This window comes from Balaenoptera acutorostrata, chromosome 18, assembly GCF_949987535.1.
Source record: "Balaenoptera acutorostrata chromosome 18, mBalAcu1.1, whole genome shotgun sequence".
In the NCBI taxonomy this organism is placed as follows: Eukaryota; Metazoa; Chordata; class Mammalia; order Artiodactyla; family Balaenopteridae; genus Balaenoptera; species Balaenoptera acutorostrata.
The window spans coordinates 11149076-11173383 of NC_080081.1; the positions used below are offsets into that span (position 1 = coordinate 11149076).

The 24308-nt window shown below is 40.1% G+C and overlaps 1 protein-coding gene across 1 annotated transcript in view; it reads right to left on the reverse strand.

The window, feature by feature from the left end:
• TM9SF2 (transmembrane 9 superfamily member 2) overlaps positions 1-8900 on the reverse strand; it is a 56700-nt gene extending 47800 nt beyond the window's left edge. The window contains exon 1 of the mRNA XM_007196811.2: positions 8549-8900. Coding sequence (XP_007196873.1) covers positions 8549-8713 — 165 coding nt within the window. The 5' untranslated portion in view covers positions 8714-8900. The remainder of the gene's footprint in view (positions 1-8548) is intronic.
• Positions 8901-24308: the final 15408 nt, after the last annotated feature.

Consider the following 24308-nt stretch of genomic DNA (forward strand, 5'->3'; position numbering starts at 1 on the left):
TGCTTTTCTCGGGACCTTGCCCTACTCTCACATCTTTCTTAAAAGGTATAGCACTGAGAATTACAGGCAGAATTCAAGGTATAGACATCAAAGCTTCATATATGTATAGAATGACATTGTTGCTTTTCATTAGCCTTTTTGGCCAAAAGCATAAATTCTTCAATGACACTCTTCATCTCTTTCCAATGTTCTGTAACTGATAGTTTAAAGCTCATCACCTCAAATATATAATTGTTAACTGTTTTTCTTCAAATATACTTTAACTTGTCCATGACCAAATTAATTTACTACCTTTTGTTCTCTCATATAACTTTAAGAGAGCTTCTGGAAGTATATTCCCAGTGGCTTTATATTATGTTGATACAAGAGTTTAATACTACTAGCTAATTAAAACATTTCACATTCATTCTTTCTGCTAAATTTAAGATCCAAATTAGCCTCAGGGACTTCTGGAAGTCTGTCTCCATTTTTACTATTCCCCATGGTTTATTCCCTACCCCTGCTCGCCCTTAAGCTAACCCACACCACTTGAAATTCCAATTTAACCTTTTTAAAAAACAATCTTGTCAAAACTTTAGACATCAAATTCACTGGCTCCCTCTAAGTCTACTTTAAGTCTCTGAAGCAAACTCCAGAAGCCAGGAAAATTTCTCTTTCAGACACCATGCTAGTCTTCTGCTTATATAATTTAGTATCATTTAAACTGATTATTACCACACTTATTCCATTTCAGTCTATAGCCCAAAGACCCACACGCTTTCCCTATTTTCTTATTTGTACATTGTTAATTTTTATCCATCTCACACTTGGCATTTTGTCTACTATCAACTCCCCATTAAATTTACCTTATCTATCAACTTTTCCTGATCTGGTGAAGTAGCTTCAAATTCTACTCCAATAACAAAAATGTTAACGTCACTGAAGAAGCATGTTTCAGCCTTGCTGTGTGATTCATACGGATGTCTACAATTATCAAGGTCTGTCCACAAAATTTTCCAAACTATTGAGAGCAAAATTCAAAAACAATTCTTCTCACAAATCTTTCACCTAAAAACAAAACTAATTTTAACACACAGCATATAAATAGGGAACACAACTTCAGTTTGGAGGGAGAACAGAGTCAGACTGCTGGGTTCATTTCAAATCCTAGGTCTATTGCTAATAAATATGTGCTTATGGGCAAGTAATTCTGAATGTGAGGAATGAATGACGTAATAATAAAACAGAAAACGATATAGAAGCTGGTTTATAGTTGGCACACAATAAGTTAAATGTTTAACTATAAGCTAGATAAAGATAGCTATTATTACCTATTATTTTAGAGAAGCTGGACCTTCCTCAATCCAAATATGTATTAGTATAAGGATAACCTTGAGGGCTTCTGTGAGAGGCCCTCCTTCCTCCCTCCCATTAAAGGACACTAAGGATAGTGGCTTCTGATCTACTGTTTATGCCTCTTCATTACTCCCTTCTTGGCCATCAGTCTAGGGAAGGGGAAGATAATTATCAAGCTCAATTCTCATAATAGCCTTATGAGCTAGGAATTACTTGCTCTACTTTAAGACAAATAAGTTCAAAAACTGGACTGCTGGCTCAAAAAAGTGAGTAAACTCAACTGCTGCTACCATTTTTAATTTTTGCTGCTCTCAGTCCTCCACTTTTCTTCCTTCTAGTCTCTTCTGACACTTTTCCACACTTACTTTTACAGGAAAGTTGGTCCATCATAGATATCACCACTAAATTATGGACCTTTTTCCGTCGCTGGGTGAACTAATCAAAACACACCTTGGATACTCAGTTCATTTTGGCTATTTCTGTAGCACTTTCATTTATTCTTCCTTTTTTAAACTGTGAGAATTTGAAAATTTAAGCCTTATCTCATTTAAAACATGCTAAGAATTGTAAATTTAAACTGATACATTTAACACAGAATAGAGCAATTTACAACATATTTGTAAATAATGCTACATTTACAATACTCTATTTTAAATATTGACCCTTATAGTGAAACAGGAAATTTTCAAAAATATTATAAGTATTATAAGAATAATATTACGAGATCCTCGTAATATGACAGTAGGACAAATGTTAAAAACAAGAAAGGAGAAAGGAAATGAGACTGCTAGTGAGTTTATGTGGTTTCATGAGGGGCAAAAGTATGTTACAAACACAACATTCGTCCCTAAAAAATATAAATATACACACAGATAAAACAAATAGAAGAAAATATAAACAACTGTTGGCTCTAAGGGTCTAGGTGGATATACAGGTGATCATTATACTATTCTTTCAACTTTTTTGAATTTTGAAAATTGTCACAATTAAAAGTTGGAAAAAGAAAAGGCTTTAAAGATGAGAGTAGACTTTAGTCATACTATGAAGTGACAGAAGCCAAATCAAAGCAATAAGAAATAAAGACTAAAGAGTAAAGTTTAGTGTGGGAAGATGTTAGAAGCAGGAAAGATGACTTCAAAAGAAGTAATAAATAGGGGGAAATAGTAGAATTTGCAATATATGTGAAAACCCAAGAACATTCACAACAACAAACCCTGAAAAACCATGAGAAATTCATTCAATCAACACATTTATTCAAAGCCCATTACGTCCTGTACTAGACACCGTGAATGCCATAATAATATAAAACCCATGAATGGTTGCCTTTCAAAGAATTTATAATCCAGATGGGGAGATAGGGCACGCATTCAAGGAAGTAAAAGAAAAAAGTGGCAAAGCTATTTATGTGTTCTTAGGGTAGCTAGTGGAATTTAGTTTTCTTATTAAAATAGCAATCACTGTAAGAGGGCAATATTTGATTAATTTTAAGGTTATTTTCCATTCTAAACATCTTCTTTATTACCCACCCAAGAGTTAATTATGTGCATCTCCTTCTGGAGATAGCCAACTCCAAGATATCACTTACATGACTCAAAAGAGCCTTAAAGGTTACTTTCTTCACATTCCCACTTTCAAACTGTCCCCAAATGAGTTATTACAAGCATGAAAAGTTGTGACAACATTAACCATTTTAAGAAAGGTACAGATTAATCCTAAAGCAAGACTGTAAATTCTAAAGCAAGACATAGACAAAACAAGACTGATTACCACCCTAAGAAATCTTTTATGGAAATGCTTTTATTTAATTTAGAGCTCTATCATCTCCCTTTTACATCCTTTTCCTCACAAACGTACAATTTTATTTCTAGTCCCCATCTGCCCACTCTACTTCTGATCCCAACTTTGGTCACAACTACACCCTATTTTATTACTTCAAAGCATGCCATGCTATAGGACTGCATTTCCCCCCTATTTCCTTGTTCCTTTGTTTTGATTCTGCTTTTACAACTGCCATCATGTATGTCCCACCCGACACCTACAACTGTTTTTCAAGGTAGAAAGAAATCTCAGTGAAGAAATATGACTTTGTACAGTGATCAAAGCAAGTGACTAGTCACAAAAGTGTCTGAGATACCAAGGTACAGCCATAGAAAAGGAAAACTATGGAAGCTTCAATTACTTTAATATTGGAGAAGCCCACAGTGGGAAAAAGTCTGAAGAAGGAAAACCTTGGCTCAGATATAATTTTAAAATCCCAATAGAAATGCTGGAACTCACAAATGGATGTTCATGAGCTTTGAGTTACCTGACCAACAATGCCCAGAAGCTGATCTCCTAGATACTAAGGTTCTTCCTCCACTTCCCATCAAAAAATAAAATTTCAACTTTAAACTGTATCAAAGAAAGGAATAAACATAAAATGTGACTGGTTAAAAACTGATGACATAGGTAAAGAGCTTTTTGTTGTAACTGCAATAACTGTGGAAGTCCAGGATTACAAGCAGCCCAGGATCTGCAGGGCAGGGCAGGAGAAGAGGTACAGCGCTCAGCCTAAAAGACCCAGGAGTACCCCAGTGTGGTGAAGAGCCTAGACTTCGGACTCAGGCACTCCTGGAGTTGCATCTTAGCTCTTTGCTACTTATGAGGTATGCTTGCTTGAGAGGGTACTGCATCCTACCCAGCTTCAGTTTCCCCATCTAAAAACCACAGGATTGTTTGGAGGATTAACTAAGATTAATATATAACTGGCACACTAAAATACACAAATTGTAGTTTCTATCATTGTTATTAGCAAAGGGCACTAAATAGGTATGAAAGGTGAGAGTAAGAAGAACAAAGAAAAATATATTTCACAAATTTCTTAAAAAACCTTTCATCAAAACTTAGTTAATTTTCATGGCAACAGACAATGGCCTTGTAGAGTACATATATTTAGGTAGCTACAGTTAACTACAGTACAACACTATGAGGACACTGCCATAGAAAACTGCAAGGAAGAATAGAAGTAGGGGGTTGGGGAACTGGGCTCTAAGGCTGACTGAGCTCAGACCAGTTTCTAGAACTTAATGTGTGTCTGCATGTGGAGAACGTGTCTGTGGTTTTGTTTCAGATGTTCAAGAACACACCTCTTGAAAAGGGCTTCCCTTTGTAGAGAGCAGTAGGACAGTATTTTATCTGTATCAACAACGCTTGCTTTCCTAATCCTAGCTCTCACATCCACTATAAGGAACGATCAGTTTTAAAATAGTTTTATTCGAAAATTTAATTTCTGAACACAAACCTTCTCAGTTCCATGTACTTTTTCACAGGAACAAAGAACAATCGTTGGAATGTGAATTTATCCAAAGTCATTCTTTCCAATGCCAGATTTCATATGTGAAACAATATCAGTAACCCTCATACACTGATTAGTTTCCAGTAGCTAAGAATCAATGCTCTTCTTCCAGAAAAAAACTATGAAAACATAAAACTAAATATCGATAAATATATACTGATTATATTGTTAGGTACACATGTAAATTATATTTTTTCTTTAAATATTTCAAAATCTTCAAAATCTCTATGGTCAAGTTAAAACAGGTAAATAATACATTCATTCTTGTGTTTGTTCAGAGAAACGTTGAGAACTGTTTTCTTAAATTTGACTAATTCCATATTTATAGGCAACTGCTCCCAAAATAACAGACACAGAATTTATTAAAAGCTTCTAAAAGTAACTACTGAGAAAGGAAATTTAAAAGTGTGATTCTGATTTTTTTATTAAAAAGTTGTTAAACTAATCCATTTAAACTTTTTTTTTTTTTAAACACCAGGGAGGTATATTTGGTCATTTTTCCTTACTGGACAGGAAAGAAAATCTTACTCTTTCATCTAAGAACATGATCTGTTCGTGCACACACATCATCAAACAGTAAAAAAGTGGCAAATGTTTTCTAGAGTTAGTTGTTCATGTTGACAAGCCATTAAATAATTGCTTGAAAGTTAAAAGCAGCAAGGGTGAACTGCTCACTAACCTTCAGTTATCAGCCATTAGAATGCCACTCAGCACACTTAAGACTCAATCTAAAGGTAACTTCACATTTATCCACTTCTGACCAGGGCTTATTCTACTTACTGCAGTCAACATATTATCCCCTGAGCTTAAGAAAGCAAAATGCTAGCAGAAAGGAATACCATGGTTCAATTCTTTAATACTGTGGTTTGAAAAACTAACAAAATAAGACAAATAAGAGAAGAGAATTGAAAGACAGAGAAACCTCAACAGCAACAAAAGCAATGCAGTATTAAAAAATGTTTTAGGTACCATCACATATCTATTAAATTGATAAATAAAAACTATAAAATACTGTGAAGACACATGGAATCATTTAGCTAATGGCATTGTAAATCAAACCTACCTTTCTTCAAAGAAACCTGGTGATATTAAATAGAGCTATAAAATTGCTTCTTGCCTTTGACCTAGTAATTTGTGAATATGCAATGAATTCCTGCTAAATACATTCTAGCAAAGTTACTTACAATAGAGAAAAATCGGGACCAATCTAAATGCCCTACAAGCAAGAAACAGCTAAGCAAACCATAGTATTGTAATACTACAATGAAATACTGTATAGTCAATGAAAATGTGCACTATGTTGATATTCAAATGTACCTGTAATGATAGCAAGCTAAAAAAAAAAAAAAAAAAAGGCACCGAACACACACTATTTATAAAGGCTAATGAAAATCATAAATCAGAAGTTAGAGGAATATGAATATGACTGGACTCCTGTTTCTATGCCAGTAAATTGAACATAAAATAATTTTAAGAGGAGACAATGACCAAATCCTCAGGGCTCTTTTGATTGTCTCTCAATATACATAGTGAGCTAAATACAGGACATGGACTTCACAGGATATGTAAAGACTCTACTCCATAAATTACACTTATGCTGAAGATAAACTTGGTTCACCTCTACACTTATGAATATTGTATAATATTGCAACAATGATAAATATTGTACTTTCCCTCCAGGAAAGGCAAAATATCTTTCAAGGGGAATATAGAGTAAGCAAATATGATTATCTCTATCTTACAGATGGAAGAACTGATAGAAATAGTATCAATGACTACCCAGTTCATCCAACTGCTGATTCCCTAACCTAAAAGCATCTCTGCAAATAATTATTCCCATTTCACAACTCCCATTTCCAATTTTTAAAATAAGTCCTTTCAACTTTTCTGACAGCGTAGACAAGACTGTCTTCCTTAACAAATATGGAATGGATGAGAAAAAAAATATTAATACCCCGATTGAAGTAATGAAAATTTAAACTGTTTACTGTTTTTCTCCTTTGAGAAGCAAAGAGAAGAAATATTAAAGTGTACTTCAAACTCCCTACACCAGTTAGTCAAATTCTAGGGAAAAACTGCTAAAAGTGCCTCTTTCTACTGGTCTAAGATCTGTTTCCACCGCCCAAGATGTGAAAGCAGCTGGCAACAAAGACGAAATCCAAACATTTCAGAAAAATGATCTGTCTTGCCTGTTTTATCCCTATACCTGTGAAAACTAAAAATCCAAAAGGACTCCCTGAAATTAATAAAAAGTTAACTAAAAAGTAACTACCTAAAGAAGGACCTGCTGAGGAAACAAAATTATCTAACTAGCAGACCACCTGTAAATTTCACTCATACTCATGTCTGAAGTCCATCTCAAATGTCACTTCCTCTCTGTAGCTTTCCCTGAAGACTCCAATCCGCAGATGTTTCCTCATTTGTGTTTTAGAGCACTTTGGACAGCCATCTTTTATAACATATCAGATTTTGATAATCTGTCATAAGCTTATGACCTCTGAGGTTCCTAGGAGACAGGAATATCTTTTTTGTGTCTAAGGCACTAGTTAGATAATATACGATTGCTGTTAAATTTAAAGACCAAATACTAAGTTTTAAAGGCTGATTACAAAAATATTTAATGGAAAAACCTGTGTGCTTGTGAGACTAGCTCTCTCTTCCACTTGGAAGTACTATTTTCTTTCAGTCAGAACTCTCAAAGAGTGAAAATTTCTTGCACTGCAAGGTACGAGAGTTACAGTATTCAAGCACTAACTGTTGATGTGAGTACACCTAAAAGATCCTTAGACATTTTTAGAGATCCAAGTTTTTAAACAGAAACTGTAAAATGCCATGAAAAGTTTAATAGCTTCTTTAGTGCCCTAAAATAAGCTCAAAATTCAAAACTATAGTAAAGCTAGCAGTAATAAACACCAGCTTAAAAAAACCAAGCTTAGTAAATAAAACTACTCATAGATTGTAAAAGTTTGCTGAACGATTATTTGAACTGTTAAAAGTATTAACGGTTTCAAAGAGTTTCTTGCGCCCCAAAGGGTAAGTTTTAGCAACCTAAAATAACTGTGTATGTATACTTTCCTGCCCTCTACCTAATAACCTAAAAGCAGGGTACTTTACCTACGTCTCTTTTACTAGTGGTTAAACTGAAAACCTTGAGTTTAAGGTGGTAAGAGATCGAAGTTTTCAAGATCTGCCCTAGGAAGAAAACGCCGGTTTCTCCTGTTGTCTGCTCCTTTTAAGTGTTTAAAACAATCTCAGAGAAACTACTGGGATCTTACATATTTTTTGCACATTAAAATTTTTTTTACACTTAAGTGGTAGACATTAACTCTCAACCATCACAGCAACTCCTTATTAATGCAGTTTACGCGGTTCTGGGTGTTAAATCCCACAAACAAGGAAGCGACTGCTAACCGTGAGGTTAAAACACCTAAGTCCTAGAAAGAACAAGTCCTCATAACCAACCAGGGTTCCAGAAAAGTAGAAAACAGGAAGCAATGAAAATACAAGTTACTGGAAGACCTGGCCGTCCCCTTCCTTGGAGGCGGGACACGGGGCTGTGAGCGGACACTCGCCCGTGGAACGCTCGCTGACCTGCACGCCTCCAACGCCAAGCGAGCGCCGTACCCACACAGTCCCTGTTCCGGGAACACTGAACCCACCTGCTCGTGCTACCTGGCCCGCCGAGTCCGCCAGAATCTACCCCGCTACGGAGGCCGTTCCAGAGCCTGCGCCCCACAGCGCGGCCAACCCCACGCGCTTCTGGGGACACCCGACCGCACCCACTGCTACGCCCCCTTCCCCTGGGACGCCGGCTCCCCCCGGCAGGGGGAGGCTTCCTCTTCCGACTGTGCACCGGGGGGTCCGCCAGGCCGCACCCACCTTGCACTCGTCGCTCTTTTTTTCTTCCTCGCAAAAGTTGACGGGCGCCAGGCCGGGCAAGTAGAAGGCGGCGCTCCGACGCGGGCCCGGGGCCGCCCCCAGCAGGAGCAGCGACAGCAGCAACTGCCACCGAGGTGGAGACGGCGCCGACAGCCTCGCGCTCATAACGGCTGTTTCGGGGAAAGGGCAGCAGAGCCGCGGGGGGTGAACAGGGAAGGAGGGACGGGGAGGCTCGGCGACGACAACCAGGCCGCCGGAGCTGAGCCAGGCCGGCCCCGCGACGGATAGTTCCGGTTGCGCTAGGAGACACCGCGGGTTCCGCAACAGACTCCGAAGCGGACCTCGACGGAGCATGCGCAGCACCGCCTGCACATGCTCAGTGAGAGCGGCCGCAAGCGCCCCGAGGAGTTTCCGGGAGGGAGAGTGGAGGAAATCCACTTGCCAGGTTTTCAGCGGGTCGGCTGGGGTGTTTGCCGCGGGAGAGGGTCCAGCGCTCCTGTTCCTGTTCCAAATTCCGATCTAGAGCCCCCTTGGGGCGTCGTGGAGCGTCTCACTTGCCCAGCGCCCCGTGCTTGCTGCCTTGCCCCGGTTTTCCACGGTTTCCTCACTACAGTGCCCAAGGCACACCAGCCCCTATTACAGAGGTGGTGCTCCAAAAAGTACTTGCTGATGGAGGCTGAGTTGGTGGAGGGAAGGAGAAGTTTGGGAGACGGTTGGGTGCAGGATAAGGAAACCAATGGGGAGGAACTAGCCACAAATCTTCAAATAGACAGCTACTCAGAGGTGTGTGCACGGACAGGTTCCCAGCATTGGATGCGGTGGCTCATTCTTGCGTGGGACAGTGATTGTTTGCATAGACTAAACAAGATCTCTTTAAAGAGGTGAGTGGAAATGAGGTGGGGGGAAAAATGGGAGTAGACAAATAGGAGCAGGGAGTGTTGACATTTCTTTGAAAAGGAAGACAGGAGCACACCTGAGAGCCCAGTGAGAAATGTAGTTCCAGCAAAATAGAAATCTGGTATGATCATCCCTGGGCAAGTTTCTGTCACTTTTCCTATTGAAGTGATGCGATGTCCGTTTGTATATGCACAGACGTACTTGTGTGTGTTTGTGTGGTGCATTTTGAGTATTTTCATGGAGAAACTTGCTTTTCGTGACAAGGGAAAACACACAACATAAAAGACGTGAGTTAAATTTTATTCGGGGACTTTACTGAGGACCATAGCACAGGAGACCGCCTCTCAGATAGCTCTGAAGAACTGTTCTGAAGAGGTAAGGGAGGAGCCAGGATATATAGGAGTTTTTTGGCTGGAAGAAAACAGGTAGGCCAACATCAAAAGGTTACTGCTAAACACAAACAGACATCTCAAGTTAAAGGTTTTAGTGCTTTTGTATGTATGAGAAGATGCAAGAATCTGAGTTCACTGAAATTATTCCTTAGATATGCATCTTAACTATCCAGGGCCAGTATATAAAGCACAGAATATTTTTTCTCCATCCTGAATTCCCCTCAGGGTGCACTGTTGGTGCACGACTGCAGTAGCGAATAGCTTGATCCTTGTAGAACTGGACTGGTGGGCAACAGTCTTTATAAAGTCAATTCCTTTGAGCTTTAGAGTTCAATCGAATCTGCAGAAGAGTGCACCAACTTAGAGTACATAAGCAAGGAATCATAAACCAGAAGTACCTCCTGCTCAGAATTCAAGAATTGGCAAGTCAGGACTTCCCTGGTGGCGCAGTGGTTAAGAATCTGCCTGCCAATGCAGGGGACACAGGGTCGATCCCTGGTCCGGGAAGATCCCACATGCCGCAGAGCAACTAAGCCCGAGCACCACAACTACTGAGCCTGTGCTCTAGAGCCCGCGAGCCGCAACTACTGAGGCTGCGCGCCACAACTACTGAAGCCTGTGCGCCTAGAGCCTGTGCTCGGCCACAAGAGAAGCCACCGCAATGAGAAGCCCGCGCACCGCAACGAAGCGTAGCCCCTGCTCACCGCAGCTAGAGAAAGCCCGCGCGCAGCGACGAAGACCCAATGCAGCCAAAAATAAATAAATAAATAAATACTAAAAAAATAAATAAAACTAAACTTTCATAAAGTTATTAGAAAAAAGAATTGGCAAGTTTGCTAAGTGGACAATTCAGAAAAATATGGAGACCCATGCAATCCTATCTAAATTCTTGCGGGGATCTGCACATTTCCCCCCCCCGGAAGGTTTATAACATTTATTAAATTTTCAAAGGAATCTATGACCCTTCAAAAAAAAGGCTAAGACCCACTGTTCTATACTGTGGCATAACCAGAACAATGAAGGAATTCTTCCTTGCAAAGGTAGTTTGCACTATGAACTCCAGCTTTGGAACACTACTGTCTAGTTATGTGGACGTTGAGCAAGTTAAGACACCAAGTCCCAGATAATAGGGGAGAACTGGGAAGTAGAGAGAAAAGGATGTCCATCTTCTTTAGTTTGTTGTGAAGTTTAAGGGTTGGGTGGGGGGGGGGGGGGAAATGCACATTAAGTGCTGGGCAGAGGAAAGGCAGCCATTTTTATAACCCAAACGGGGGTGAGGGTGGGTAGGCAGGTGAGGGGGGCCTGAGCAGTGAGATCGTGTCTAGGTCACTTCTCCCTCGAGCAAATCAATTAGCATATTTGTTGAAGTTACTTGGGCCAGGGAAAAGAATTTATAATATTCTATACTTGAAGTCATAGAGATTTCCAACATAATAAGTAAGAAGAAGCAGTGTTCTCTCCATTTAGAAAGGAAAGGGGCAAGACAATTTTTGTTCGCTATCTTCTAGTTATCTGGTGCCACTAAATACTTATCTTCACTATCTCACCGCTCCCAGCCCAACCTTTTCCTCCTCCAGTGTTCCACAAAGCAGGAAATGGGCACCGCTGCCCACCTGCTTCTCAGGCCAAAAACCTGGGAGGTAACCTAAATTTCTCTTTCCCTCACTCCCCACATACAGTCCTTCAACAAGCTGTGCTCGCTGGGCCGCTAAACTAGACTAAATCCTTTCAATACTTTCCATGTCCACAGCTACCCCCTAGTCCAAGCCAAAATCTTAGTTCTCTTGCACTAGTACTTACTGCTGTTAGCCTCTCAGGTTCCACTCTTGACAACAGCGATCTCATAAAATCTTTATCTCCCTCAATTCCACTCTTTTGCTTAACCCTGGCACCCCACAGTACTTATCACTACCTGGAATTAACGTGGTTATTTGTTTACTGTCTCACTCCCTGTTTACACGTAAACCCCATGGGAGTAAGGACCTCTTCTCTACAACCCCAAGCCTAGAGCAGCGTCTGGCACATAAAGTAAGGGCAAGTAACCGCAAAGCACTACAGGACTGGTACTGGCCGGACCCCATAAATTCTAGATCTGAATTTAGACTCTCGGACTTTTCAGCGCCGAAGTAAACCTGAGGTTTTCCACACGCGTTTAACCGCCTCTATTCACAGAGGAAAGAAGGGGGACTGACTGCCCGCAGTCAAACGGCCACTCATTGAGACCGAGCCTGCTGCAGTGGGGATGTCTAAGGGCGGGTGGTCCCTAACCTTCCTTCCAAACCAAGCCACTGCCTCTATCTGCCGAGCTCAGCATCAGCAAAAACCCGGAGAAATGGAGTCTTCCTCAATAAAAATGGTCACCGGACTCCAGGCGCAATCCGGTCCGCCCATTGTGCGAATCGCGCGTGCGCACGGCCAACCAGCCGCACCTCGCCAACCCCTACCTACCCCGGCGACCTCTTCCCCGCTTCCGCCTCCATAGTTCAGACACGTCATCCCGCAAGGCCGGGTCTAGTGGGCGGGGCCGCAGGGCGGGGCTCGGCCGCGGGGCGGAGCGAGCTCCTTACTTCCGGATCCGGCCTGGCCCCGGGTTCTCTCGGTTACCTGGCGCCGCTGTCTGTCAGGTAGCCCGGAACTGTCGTGGGAAAATCGCCGCGCTTCTCAGTCAGGCCGCAAAATGGTATCCCTTCTTTATGGGCGCTTTTACCCTAGGCGCTGCCACGCAGAAAGGCTGAGTGGGTATTCTAGTTCCAAACTAGGAAGAAATGAAGTTTTGCTTCCATCCTCCCCTTGACTGTGACGCTCCCTTTCTCCCAGTACTAATACTTCTGACTCGGCTGTAAAACTTGAGGGATTGGATTTTCTCCTTTCCTCTGCTACAGGTAGCATTTGCCGGCTCCGATTTAAGGCTGTTAACAATCTGGCGTTTGTTTCTTCCACCCCTTTACACCAAAGTTATTTGGACAGTGTGTTTTTCCGCATTTCCCACGTCTTCTGTGTCTTTACTCGCAAATGAAATATAGGATGCTCAGTTAAATTTTAATTTCAGATGAACAATGAATAATTTTTTAGTCTTTGTACGTCCCAAATATTCCATGGGACATGCATATATTTAATCTGGCAACCCTACTTCTGTGTCACATTGTAGGAAGGGCAGCTGTACTCTGCTCGTTGTGTGCCTGTAGTGATGTTTTTAGAAGATAAAAATCACCTCATTGCCATTCTATTTCTGATATAAAATTGTGATAGTCCAAGGGACAAAAAGTCAACCATTGTCCTCTTCCCTCCCATTCTAAACACTGAAACTTGCAAATAAAATTGGCCCTGAGGCTGTAAACACAACTCGTGGTAGTTCAGAGCCAAGGTATCTTAAGTTTTAAGATGAAAAATGGTTCCAGGACAACATGATTTGTAGGCTAAAAGTAGGAGTTGTAACCAGAAGAGGGATTATTTGGCCAGCAGAACCTGGGAAAATGAAAGCCACTGAGGCAAACACTAAAGTATAAAGACTCCACATCTGCCGTGGTTGTAGCTCTGTGATGTAAATGGAGGTATGCTAATCATATAGCCAATTCGACTTGCTCTGAATTTATGTCCCAGCCAACTTTCTGCTTACAATGTACTTGTCATGTAGTTTGATTACAGAGAGAGAATGTTTGCTGGATTCACGTAGCTGGTCTCCCCTGGAATTGTTGTTTTAACAACTATATTGAGGTATAATTTATATACCATGTGATTCACTCACTTTAAGTATACAATTCAATGAGTTTTAGCAAATTGACTGAGTTACGCAGCCATCGCCATAATACGGTTTAGAACATCACGCCAAATAAGAGGACTTTTAACATTTATCCCCCTTTCCACATACAGCTCCAGGGACCACTAATCTACTTTTGGTCTCTATAAAGGTGCTTTTTTCTGACTCCTCTGGGTTTCTTTAAAATTATTAATTAATTATTTTATTTATCCATCATTTCAGTGTCTGTGGCTAGTATAAATTCACCCTACAGATAGGTCTCTTTTTAGTGTCCTGACAAGTAAATAGTCGCAGGCTGTTGGATTATCCTGAGTTCCCCAATGTCAATGCCCTCCAACCAAAGAACACCAGGAACACACCAGGAACCACTTGACTAGTGGTTAGGTATGTCACTAGTAGACTTTATTGCTTGATACAGTGAGGGAGGATGCACGCCCTGGGGAACCATGGGGTGTCTCAGTAAGAAGGTGTTAGAAGGAGACTCATTATAGGATTTGGGGCTTGTGCTGCATGATCTGGGGGAGTGTTTAAAGAAGTGGAGCTTTGCTCTGGGTTGGATGCTGCCAGGAAGCAGTAGTAATTCTTAAGACTGGATATCTTAATAAGTCTTATCTAGAAGGAGGGCAGACTAGACTGAGGCTAAAGTTATATAACTGGTAAAGAAACAGCAGGCATTACTCTTAGCCAGAGTAGGGGGATGTTTGGTCATTCTGTGGTTTGGACAATGTTCAGGGTTTTGCCTGTTGTTTAGACATAATTACAGAGGGCTCCTGTTTTGTCTTGAACATGATCAGAGAGGCCTTGCTGATGTTCATGTTCTGTGAAATTGTTTATACTCAACAAGGCCTACCTGTGATTACCAGGCCAACTCCTCCTGTCAGGGGCTGCTTTGCACTTTTTCACCAAGATAATGCCATCTAGTGGGCACTTTGTCTGGATAAACTAGCCACCCATTCACTCCTCTGTGTCATTAGATATATTTGCCTTTTTCCTGAAACTTCTGTGAAAAATATTAGGCCACTGGGTAAACCCCAACCTCAAACTCAGATTGTGATAATTTTTATGGATTTTTAAATAGTTCACCTTCATCTCGTAAGTGAGGCAAGTGAACAATTTTAGTGCTCTAGTTGTTTGCTTCTTTCATGACCCTGCATCTTTTAAATGCAATTTACCAATAGTTGCTATGCATATAACCAACAAAAGTTTCCTATCCAGTACATAAAAACTCTTATGAAAGACAACTAAGTAGAAAAATGGGCAAGAGATAAAACAGATACATCAGAAGAATAGATAGCAAATGGTCAACAAAAATGAAAACATGTCCAACCTCATTAATCATGAGGAAATTGCAAATTAAACCCCAATGAGATAGGCTACACCCACAGCAGAAGGGCTAAAATTTAAAAACCGACAATATCAAGTGTTGACAGGGTTGTGGAACAACTGAAATGCTCATCCACTGCCAGTGGGCATGCAAACTGGTGGAAAGTTGTTTTGCACACATATTCTATAACCCAGAAATTTCACTCCTAGATCTAAATGCCTATTTACATTCACCAAAAGATGTGTTCACCAAGATAGAACTCTAATGTCCATCTACAGTAGAATGGATAAACACATTGTAGTATAGTTCTACCATAGAATACTACACAGCAATGAAGACAAATCACTGTTAAACACAACAAGGTGTTTTAATCTCAGAAACATATTAAGTAAAAGAAAGACAATGAGAATACTTGTATGATTCCATTTATATAAAGTTCAAAAACAGGTAAAACTAATCTATGATGCTAAAAGTCAGGGTAGTGGTTACCTTTTGGGATCTATAAAGAGGTAGTGATTAGGTAGGCATGTGGTAGTGCTGCTGCAGTGCTGGTAACGTTCTATAGCCTCACCTGGGTGGTGGTTACCTGGGTGCAGTCACCTTGTAATAGTTCATAGAGCTACACAGTTATGATCTGTGCACTTTTCTGTATGTTATACTTGAAAAAAAGCTTATTAAAAGATATAATTATTGTGGACTTCCCTGGTGGCAGTGATTAAGAATCCGCCTGCCAATACAGGGGACACAGGTTTGATCCCTGGTCTGGGAAGATCCCACATGCCGCAGAGCAACTAAGCCTGCACGCCACAACTACTGAGCCTGCGCTCTAGGGCCCGCAAGCCACCACTGCTGAGCCTGCGTGCCACAACTACTGAAGCCGCGAACCTAGAGCCCATGCTCTGCAACAAGAGAAGCCATCGCAATGAGAAGCCCGCACACCTCAGTGAAGAGTAGCCCCCGCTCGCCACAACTAGAGAAAGCCCATGTGCAGCAACAAAGACCCAACACGGGAAAAAAAAAAAAGAAAAAAAGATATCATTATTGTGTGATCGCTTCAGCAGCACATATACTAAAATTGGAAGATATCATTATTGTGAATAATATCATTATTGTGAATAATATTGTGAAAAAGTTGGTAATCATTGAAGTTGGGTGTTGGGCACAGGAGGGTACCCTTCTCTCTATTTTATGCATTTCAAATTTTCCATGATAAAAAGTTAAATATATATGTATACATATACATATGTTTCTGTGTATGTATATTTGTGTACCTATATATTTATGTATGTGTATATATTTATTTGTAAATGTTTGAGTTGCTCCTTGGCTTGCCAATCTCTTCAAAAGTGAATAAGATTTTCCAGAAACCATAGCAATATGAGAAGAGCCATGTAATTCTTTTATACCGTGTTGGATTTGGAAATTGGCATTAAAGAAGTTCAGCATATTTAGACAGTATTAACCAATGAAAGCAATATATCTAATATGTGAAACAACCTGAGTGAACATTTTTATACACGTATTAATGGAAATATGTTGAATATATATTATATGTATATTATAGATATACATATAAATGAAGAGAACAGGAGACAATATGACAATGTCTTTTACTACAGGTCAAATCCTATTAAAATGAACTTTGGCAAGGATTACAAATTTTTTATTTCATCGGAATGTTTTAAATATGCTAGAAATAAATGAGATTTGAATGTCATTTGTGAATTGTGTTTGAGAGAAATAAATACATCATTCTGTTCATTTTGCTTTGGACTCCTGACTAATGATTGATTTGAAACTTCTGAGTATCACTAGGTATAGTTCCCTAAAATAAAATGTTGGACAAAGTTTTCAGAAAAAATGTCCAGAAAGGGAAATAAAGAGAAAGGGTGCAGGAAACAGGATATGATTGCCCAACAAACCATATGAGGCCTGTCACCATGATTATTCTTAAGTAGCTGCTGAAGGATCCAAAATATACAAGTTCCCCCACAAGAAAAATATTTGAGTAACTTGGGGTTAGAATGTTTACTGAAAATAAAATGTGGACTGAGGGAGTTGGGGAGTGTGGATTGAAGGGTAACCGTATAAAAACAATTCAGTGGAGTCACAGTGTGGTCATGTTTTCTTGAGCACTAACTTTAGAACATAATACCCATGTGGGATGAACCTCACTATTGAATCTTGTTGAACCACCACAACTACCAATAACCACTTGTTTAAACATTTTAGAAGACTGATACAAAACAGAAAAAGCCTGTAGGCAGACAGGAACACTTTAACATCCTCCCCATACCTACTGACACAAGAGGGAAATGGTTTTAATGACCAGCCATCTGCCCAGGGACTTTTCTCCTATTCCTGAGAGGTTCTTAATGTCATGGAGCATAAGAATTACCATATAAGGTAGAAGGCAATACTCCATGCATTCTGAACTTTGAGAGCTACTTAAAGGACTTTTAAAGGCACTTTCAGCCTTATACAATTTTTGCCAATTGTGCTGACTTTAGAACCCAACACGCAATTCAGCCATGTTCCATGCAGTTTTGACTCTTAGCTAGGGTTGCAGGTAAAATACAGGGTGCCCAGTTACTTTTACACTTCAGATAATTTTTAGTATAAGTACATATGTCCCATGTCTATCTGGAGCATATTTATTTAAAAAGTATTTGTTGTTTGTTTTTATTTGCCAAATCCAGCGACCCTAACACTGATGGATCTTTGATTTACAAGGATTTGAACAAGGACTCTAAAGGGGCCTTCACAATTAAGATACATTGAAATAAAACCGGGGGAAAACATTTGCAATAAAATATAGTTATTATAGAATAATAAGAAAAAGATGAACTACCCCTATATAAAAGTATACATGAAGAGACACTTCACACACACACACAAAGATATACAAACAGCAAAAAGCATTTAAATAAATATTCAGCATTATTTGTAATGAAAGAATAACATATTAGAAAAAAGACATACTTTTTTTTTAAGCTACCAAGGAAGCAAAGTTAAAAAGCAATGATAGTGCCCCATGTGATTTCATATCTGATCATGAGACTTAAATATCCTTTTTGGAGGACAGTTTGCATTGTGTATTTTTTTAAAGCCTTTAAAATGTATATAATATGAAAGAACAATTCTGCTTCTCAGGATCTGTCCTAGAGAAATACTTAGAATGTGAAAAGATTTAGCTCTAAGTATGTTCACCAGTGTAATGTTTTTAAAAGTAAAAAATTTAAAAACAACCTAAATGTTCAACAGAAGAGTTGTTAAATAAATTACAGTAGTACACCCATGCAAGGGAATACTCTACAGCCATAAAAGTTACATTGAGAAGAAGTAATAACATGGAATGATGTTTAAGATACATTGTTAAATGAAAAAAGCATATTATAAAACAGCATGCACCTTCTGATTTCAGTTTCGTTTTTAGAAAATATATACACACTGTTAACAGAATGAAAAGACAGACTATCGACTGGGAGAAAATATTTATAAATCACCTGGCCAACAAAGGACTTGATTTCAATATAAAGAACTCTCCAAACTCAACAGGAAGAAAACAAACAACCCAATTAAAAAATGATGAAAGGCTTGAACAGACACTATCAAAGAGGGTGTGTGGCTTGCAAATAAGCACATGTGTTCAACGTCAGTATCCAATAGGAAAATGCAAATTAAAACCATGATGAGATACCACTATGCACCTATCAGAATGGCTAAAATTAAATGCACTGGTAATACCAACTGTTGACAAGGATGTAGAACATCTGGAAACCTCATATATTGCTGTTGGGAATGCAAAATGATACAGCCACTATGGAAAACAGTTTGGCAGTTTCTTACAAAGTAAACATACACTTACCATATGACTCAGGAATCCCACTCCTAGGTGTTTAAAGTCTAGAGAAATGAAAACTTTTGTTCACACAAAAATTTGTACACAAATATTTATAACAGCTCTATTCACAATCACCAGAATTAGAAACAACCAAATGTCTTTCAATCTGTAAATACATAAACAAACCATGGTACATTCGTACAATGGAATACTACTTAGGAATAAAAAGTAATGTGCTGTTGATACATACAACATCTTGGATAGATCTTATACACACTGAGTGAAAGAAGCCAGTCTCAAAAGGTTACAGACTCTATGATTCCATTTATATGACATTTCCCAAAACCCAAAGCTATAGTGACAGACAAGTGCTTGCTAGTTCCAGGGATTAGGGGTGAGGGAAGGTATGACTACAAAGGGATAATGAGGGAATTTGGGGAGTGATAATATTGTGTACCCTGATTTTGGTGGGGGTAACACAATATATGCATGTGTTAAAACTCATAGAAATAGGTGTTCAAAAATGGGGAAAAATCGCTTATATGTGGAATCTAAAAAAGTGGTACAAGTGAACTTTTTTACAAAACAGAAATAGCCACAGATGTAGAAAACAAACTTATGTTTCCCAAGGGTGTAAGGGGTGGGGAGGGATAAATTGGGAGATTGGAACTGACATGTACACAGTACTATATATAAGAGAGATAACTAATAAAAACCTACTGTATAGCAGGCTTTTATAACAGGGAACTCTACTTAATACTCTGTAATCACCTATATGGGAGAAGAATCTAAAAAAGAGTGGCTATATGTATATGTATAACTGATTCACTTTGCTGTACAGCAGAAACTAGTACAGCATTGTAAATCAACTATATTCCAGTCAAAATTAAATAACTAAATAAAAATGGAGATAAATATATAAACAGAAAAAAAGAATGGAAGGACACACATGAAAATTCTTAGAGTGGGTTATTTCTATGCAGTCAGATGCAGGTGATTTCCTCCTTCTCAGTTCTGCAGTATTTCCATTTTTAAAAATAATGAACATATGTTTCATCTGTAAAAATATTTTATATAGACAGGTTATATGTATTTAAACACATAAATATATATATTATATATATTTACATATATATGTAGAAAGATTTTTTTTATAGGAAAACTTGAGTGATACCTGCCATTATTTCTTTTTGGTTCAGCCTTTTGTGGGCAAAGAAACTTCACCATGCTATTGGAAAAATATCTTTTAGATGAGATGTTTCTTTCACTTACGAAAGCACTGGCAGTGCTCTCATCTTCCCATAAATCTTGTGCTCTGCCCTGGGCCATAGCACAGTGTCCTGGCCTCTGCTGCACCATTAGGTTTGTCATTAGCATCCGTTAACCAACAACTTCCACTTTGTGGTATGAGGCCAGAATTCCTTCCGAAATGGAAAAATGTTGGTGTGATGATGCAATCATAGACTAAGTACTGTATTTGTTTCCCTTTCACATCATTCTAGTGTGTCTTACAAATGGATCAGAGTTCTTATCAAGAATTAAGCATTAGGAAGCTGCCAGGCATTGCAATAGCACTTGGCTTATTTGATTTTGCTCTACAAAAGTAACCAAGTTATGCTAGGTGAAGTTTTTATTATTTATTTATTTTATTCTTTTATTTGTATTTTTTAATTTTTTAAAGTTTAGCTTTTTTTTAAACTTTGGGTTTATTTATTTATTTATTTATTTATGGCTGTGTTGGGTCTTCGTTTGTGTGCGAGGGCTTTCTCTAGTTGTGGCAAGCGGGGGCCACTCTTCATCGCGGTGAGCGGGCTTCTCTCATTATCGCGGCCTCTCTTGTTGCGGAGCACAGGCTCCAGATGCGCAGCCTCAGTAATTGTGGCTCACGGGCCTAGTTGCTCCGCGGCATGTGGGATCTTCCCAGACCAGGGCTCGAACCCGTGTCCCCTGCATTAGCAGACAGATTCTCAACCACTGCGCCACCAGGGAAGCCCTAGGTGAAGTTTTTAAATGGCTTTATCCAAAAATCTAGAGAGAAGGACTTAAACCAAGTGCATGAGGCCTCCTTAGTCATTATTTACCTCATCCAGGACAGAAGCCCGAGATTCTGACCGCAGACTGAGCAGCAGACCCCTACAGGGCTGTGGCAATCAACACTCTAACCACTCCCTGAGGGATCCCATCCTCCCTCATCTATTCCGACCATGGCCACCAGCAGGAAGTGAGGCCACAGGCATCCCACGGGCCAACTTGTTTCTCAAAAATCCACAGCTGTTAATGGACACTGAGCCTCTGACAGCTTGACCGTGAGCAATTGGCTGTCTTGAGAGCTATACCACGCAGGGCAAGGATATTCCAAAAGGCTAGGACAGGCAGGTTATAACTTTTTAGGGGTTTGGTCTTGATTCCCATTAACAGTTCTAGAACTCAAACCGGGACCAAAAATTCTGTATATTTCCACTGCTACTCAAACATATAGGTACATGCATAGAAAATGATCTGGAAGTAACAATAGTAAGCTTGAGGGGGGTGGGGGGACTTTAACTTTGTCTGTAACTATCGAAGTTTTTACAACTTATATTATCTATGTAATTTAAAGTAATTTAAGTCCTAGAATTCTTCTGGGGGCGGGTGGGGTGGAGAAAGATGGATAAATTCACCACTTTGTCATTTTATAAGAGCAGTTGTTCTGAAGGAGTTAAGGACAGGAGAATTTGAGAGAAGTGAGCGTCTTGCATTCTCTCCTTAACTATGGAAATCTGGAAGCGAACACAGCACCTGAAGAAGGAATTAGGCTCTGAGTAACTCTGAATAGGGAAGGTAGCTTCGTAGTTGGGGAAAGAAGCTTCGAGAAATGGGGTTTGACAGTCTACTGATCCAACAGTTCTCACATTGGATTATTTCTGTTCTAACTGCTGAGTGAATAAGAAGTGGAAAAAGATCCAGAACAAAGAGTGACCACATGACTGAAGGAAAGAGATGACATCTGGAAGGGTGGACATACACTGCACAGTCCATGGAGGCAGGAAGGCAAGCTGGGGACGAGGGGCAGGGGATAGGTGCCGAACCGTCCACCACCATATTTTCTTGCTAGTTGCACTGGCATAAATATCGTTCATTTTGCAGATTCAAGATCTTTCAGGTTGCAAGGAAGAGGGGCACATTCAATGGTAACTCAGGTAATAGGGAATGCACCATGTAGATTTCATGCAAACACCCTGAGAGCCAGGTGAGACCTTTGAGAAAGAGCTTCACGGAATCTGTGTGCCAGCCTGAGAGGAAGGTGGCAGCATTTTACTGGTAGAAAGTGAAAAGAAAGGGCACCGTCAGGCTTTCACTGACTCCCCACTGAGGGGGGATTTCAAAGGCTCGTGTCCTTGAAGAGATCACTGTTTAGTGAGGAAGCCAACGACAGTAATTCAGTGGACAGATTCCGTAAAGAAGTGCAAAGTGAGGAGGGAACGGAGGGGAGATTGTGACAAAATTATCTGGGCAAATTTTCTGAGGATTTGCTAACTGGGTTGGTGCGTGCAGGATAAGTGTGACTGAGGGGCGCTGAGGATTCAGCCCCAGTAGGACCAGAACCAGGACCACCAGGATCAAAGATTCAGACCTGGTAACAGAGAGGGTTGTAGAGGTTCAGCATAACAAAGAATAGCCTGAGGTCTGCTTAGAGGAACATCGTAAGAGGTACTGTGTATGAAGTTAATAACTCCCACAGAACAGGCTTCCCTGGTGGCGCAGTGGTTGAGAATCCGCCTGCTAATGCGGGGGACACGGGTTCGAGCCCTGGTCCGGGAAGATCCCACATGCTGTGGAGCAACTAAGCCCGTGCGCCACAACTACTGAGCCTGCGCTCTAGAGCCCGCGAGCCACAACTAATGAGCCCATGTGCCACAACTACTGAAGCCTGCGCTCCTAGAGCCCGTGCTCCACAACAAGAGAAGCCACCGCAGTGAGAAGCCCGCGCACTGCAACGAAGAGTAGCCCCAGCTCGCCGCAACTAGAGAAAGCCCGCACGCAGCAATGAAGACCTAACACAGCCAAAAAAAAAAACTTTAAAAATAACTCCCACAGAAGAGACTGAATTAAAGAATCAATCTCACAAGAAAGCTGAAGAGTTGAGTCACTGTTTAGCATTTTGAGAAGCTCGCTTCTGAAAGGTGCTAACAGCGGACAGGCAGCAGGGGGCTTCTTTCTTTTCTCCTTCCTTCCCTCCCTCCCTCCCTTCCTCCATTCCTCCCTTCTTTCCTTCCTCCTTTCTTTCCCTCCTTGCTTCCTTCTTTCCATCATTAAGGAGTTCTTTTTCAGGAGAATCAAGAATGAGAATATTTCATGACCTGTTATTAGGAAATTGCAGTCAGTGATTCAGTGCAGGAGAATGAGGTACTATGTTAAGCTAAAGGCAATAGAAGTTCACAGGAGTAACAGGGGCAAATGTTCCACCAGGGAGAAAGCAAGTCACTAAAATAAAATACCATAGCTATTAAATACATCCCACTTGTAAGTATTCAGAATTTCCAAGTAAGAAAATTAGACTCCTTGATGATGCCCTTAAATTCTATTATTTTTATTCTGGGTACAATCTGACATGTCTAATAAGAAAAAAGTAATGGAATAATTAATATGCTCCTATTTTTTATACATATAATTGTATTTTTCACTTTATTAAATCTTAAGATATTATTGTTAAAGACATTACTAAAATTACATGTATATACTCAGTGTCTCTCAGAAAACAGAGTTCCGAGAATAATGGTGGGTCATTCTATATTTGAAGAAAAACATCTGTTTTTAGAGAAAACTTTCTTCCCTAATGCATTTATTCATTTAGTTCATTTGTTCTTTCCAGTTCTTTGCATGATTCTCTTCAGTAATACAGTGAAGGCAATTTACCCAAAGATTAATATTTTCTTGCTAGTTGCAGTGGCATAAATATTGTTCATTTTGCAGATTCAAGATCTTTCAGGTTGCAAGGAACAAGGGCACACTCAGAGTAGCTCAAGTGCTAGGGAATGCACAATTAGGATGAGGGAAATGTCTCAATATCAAAGCCAGTAGGTTTCAAAGGATATCAAAGCAGTACGAAAATCATTTGATAGGAACTCAGAAGACACGGAAGTTGAGAGTCTGTTGTCCCCTAGGTTAGGGCCCTGTCCCCATGAATACTCATCAGCGTCTCCTCATCCATTGCTCCCGTCACTAGTGATCAGTCAACTCATTGAGCCTTGTCATTCTAACTCCCTTGAGAGGACTGAACTGATTTAGCCATCGCTGTCCAGTAGAGGGCTCTTGTGGTAGTCAGAGTTCTTGGTTGCATGTAATAAACTGCGTCATTTTCTAGGGCTGCCCTAGCAAAGTACTACAATCTAGGTGGCTTAAGTAACAGAAATGCATTATCTCACAGTTCTGGAGACTAGAAGTCTGAGATCAAGGTATCATCAGGGGTGGTTCCTTCTGAGGGCTGCCAGGGAAGGATCTATTCCAAGCCTCTCTCCTTGTCTTGTAGATGGTCATATTCATGTTCACATGGCACTCTTCTTATA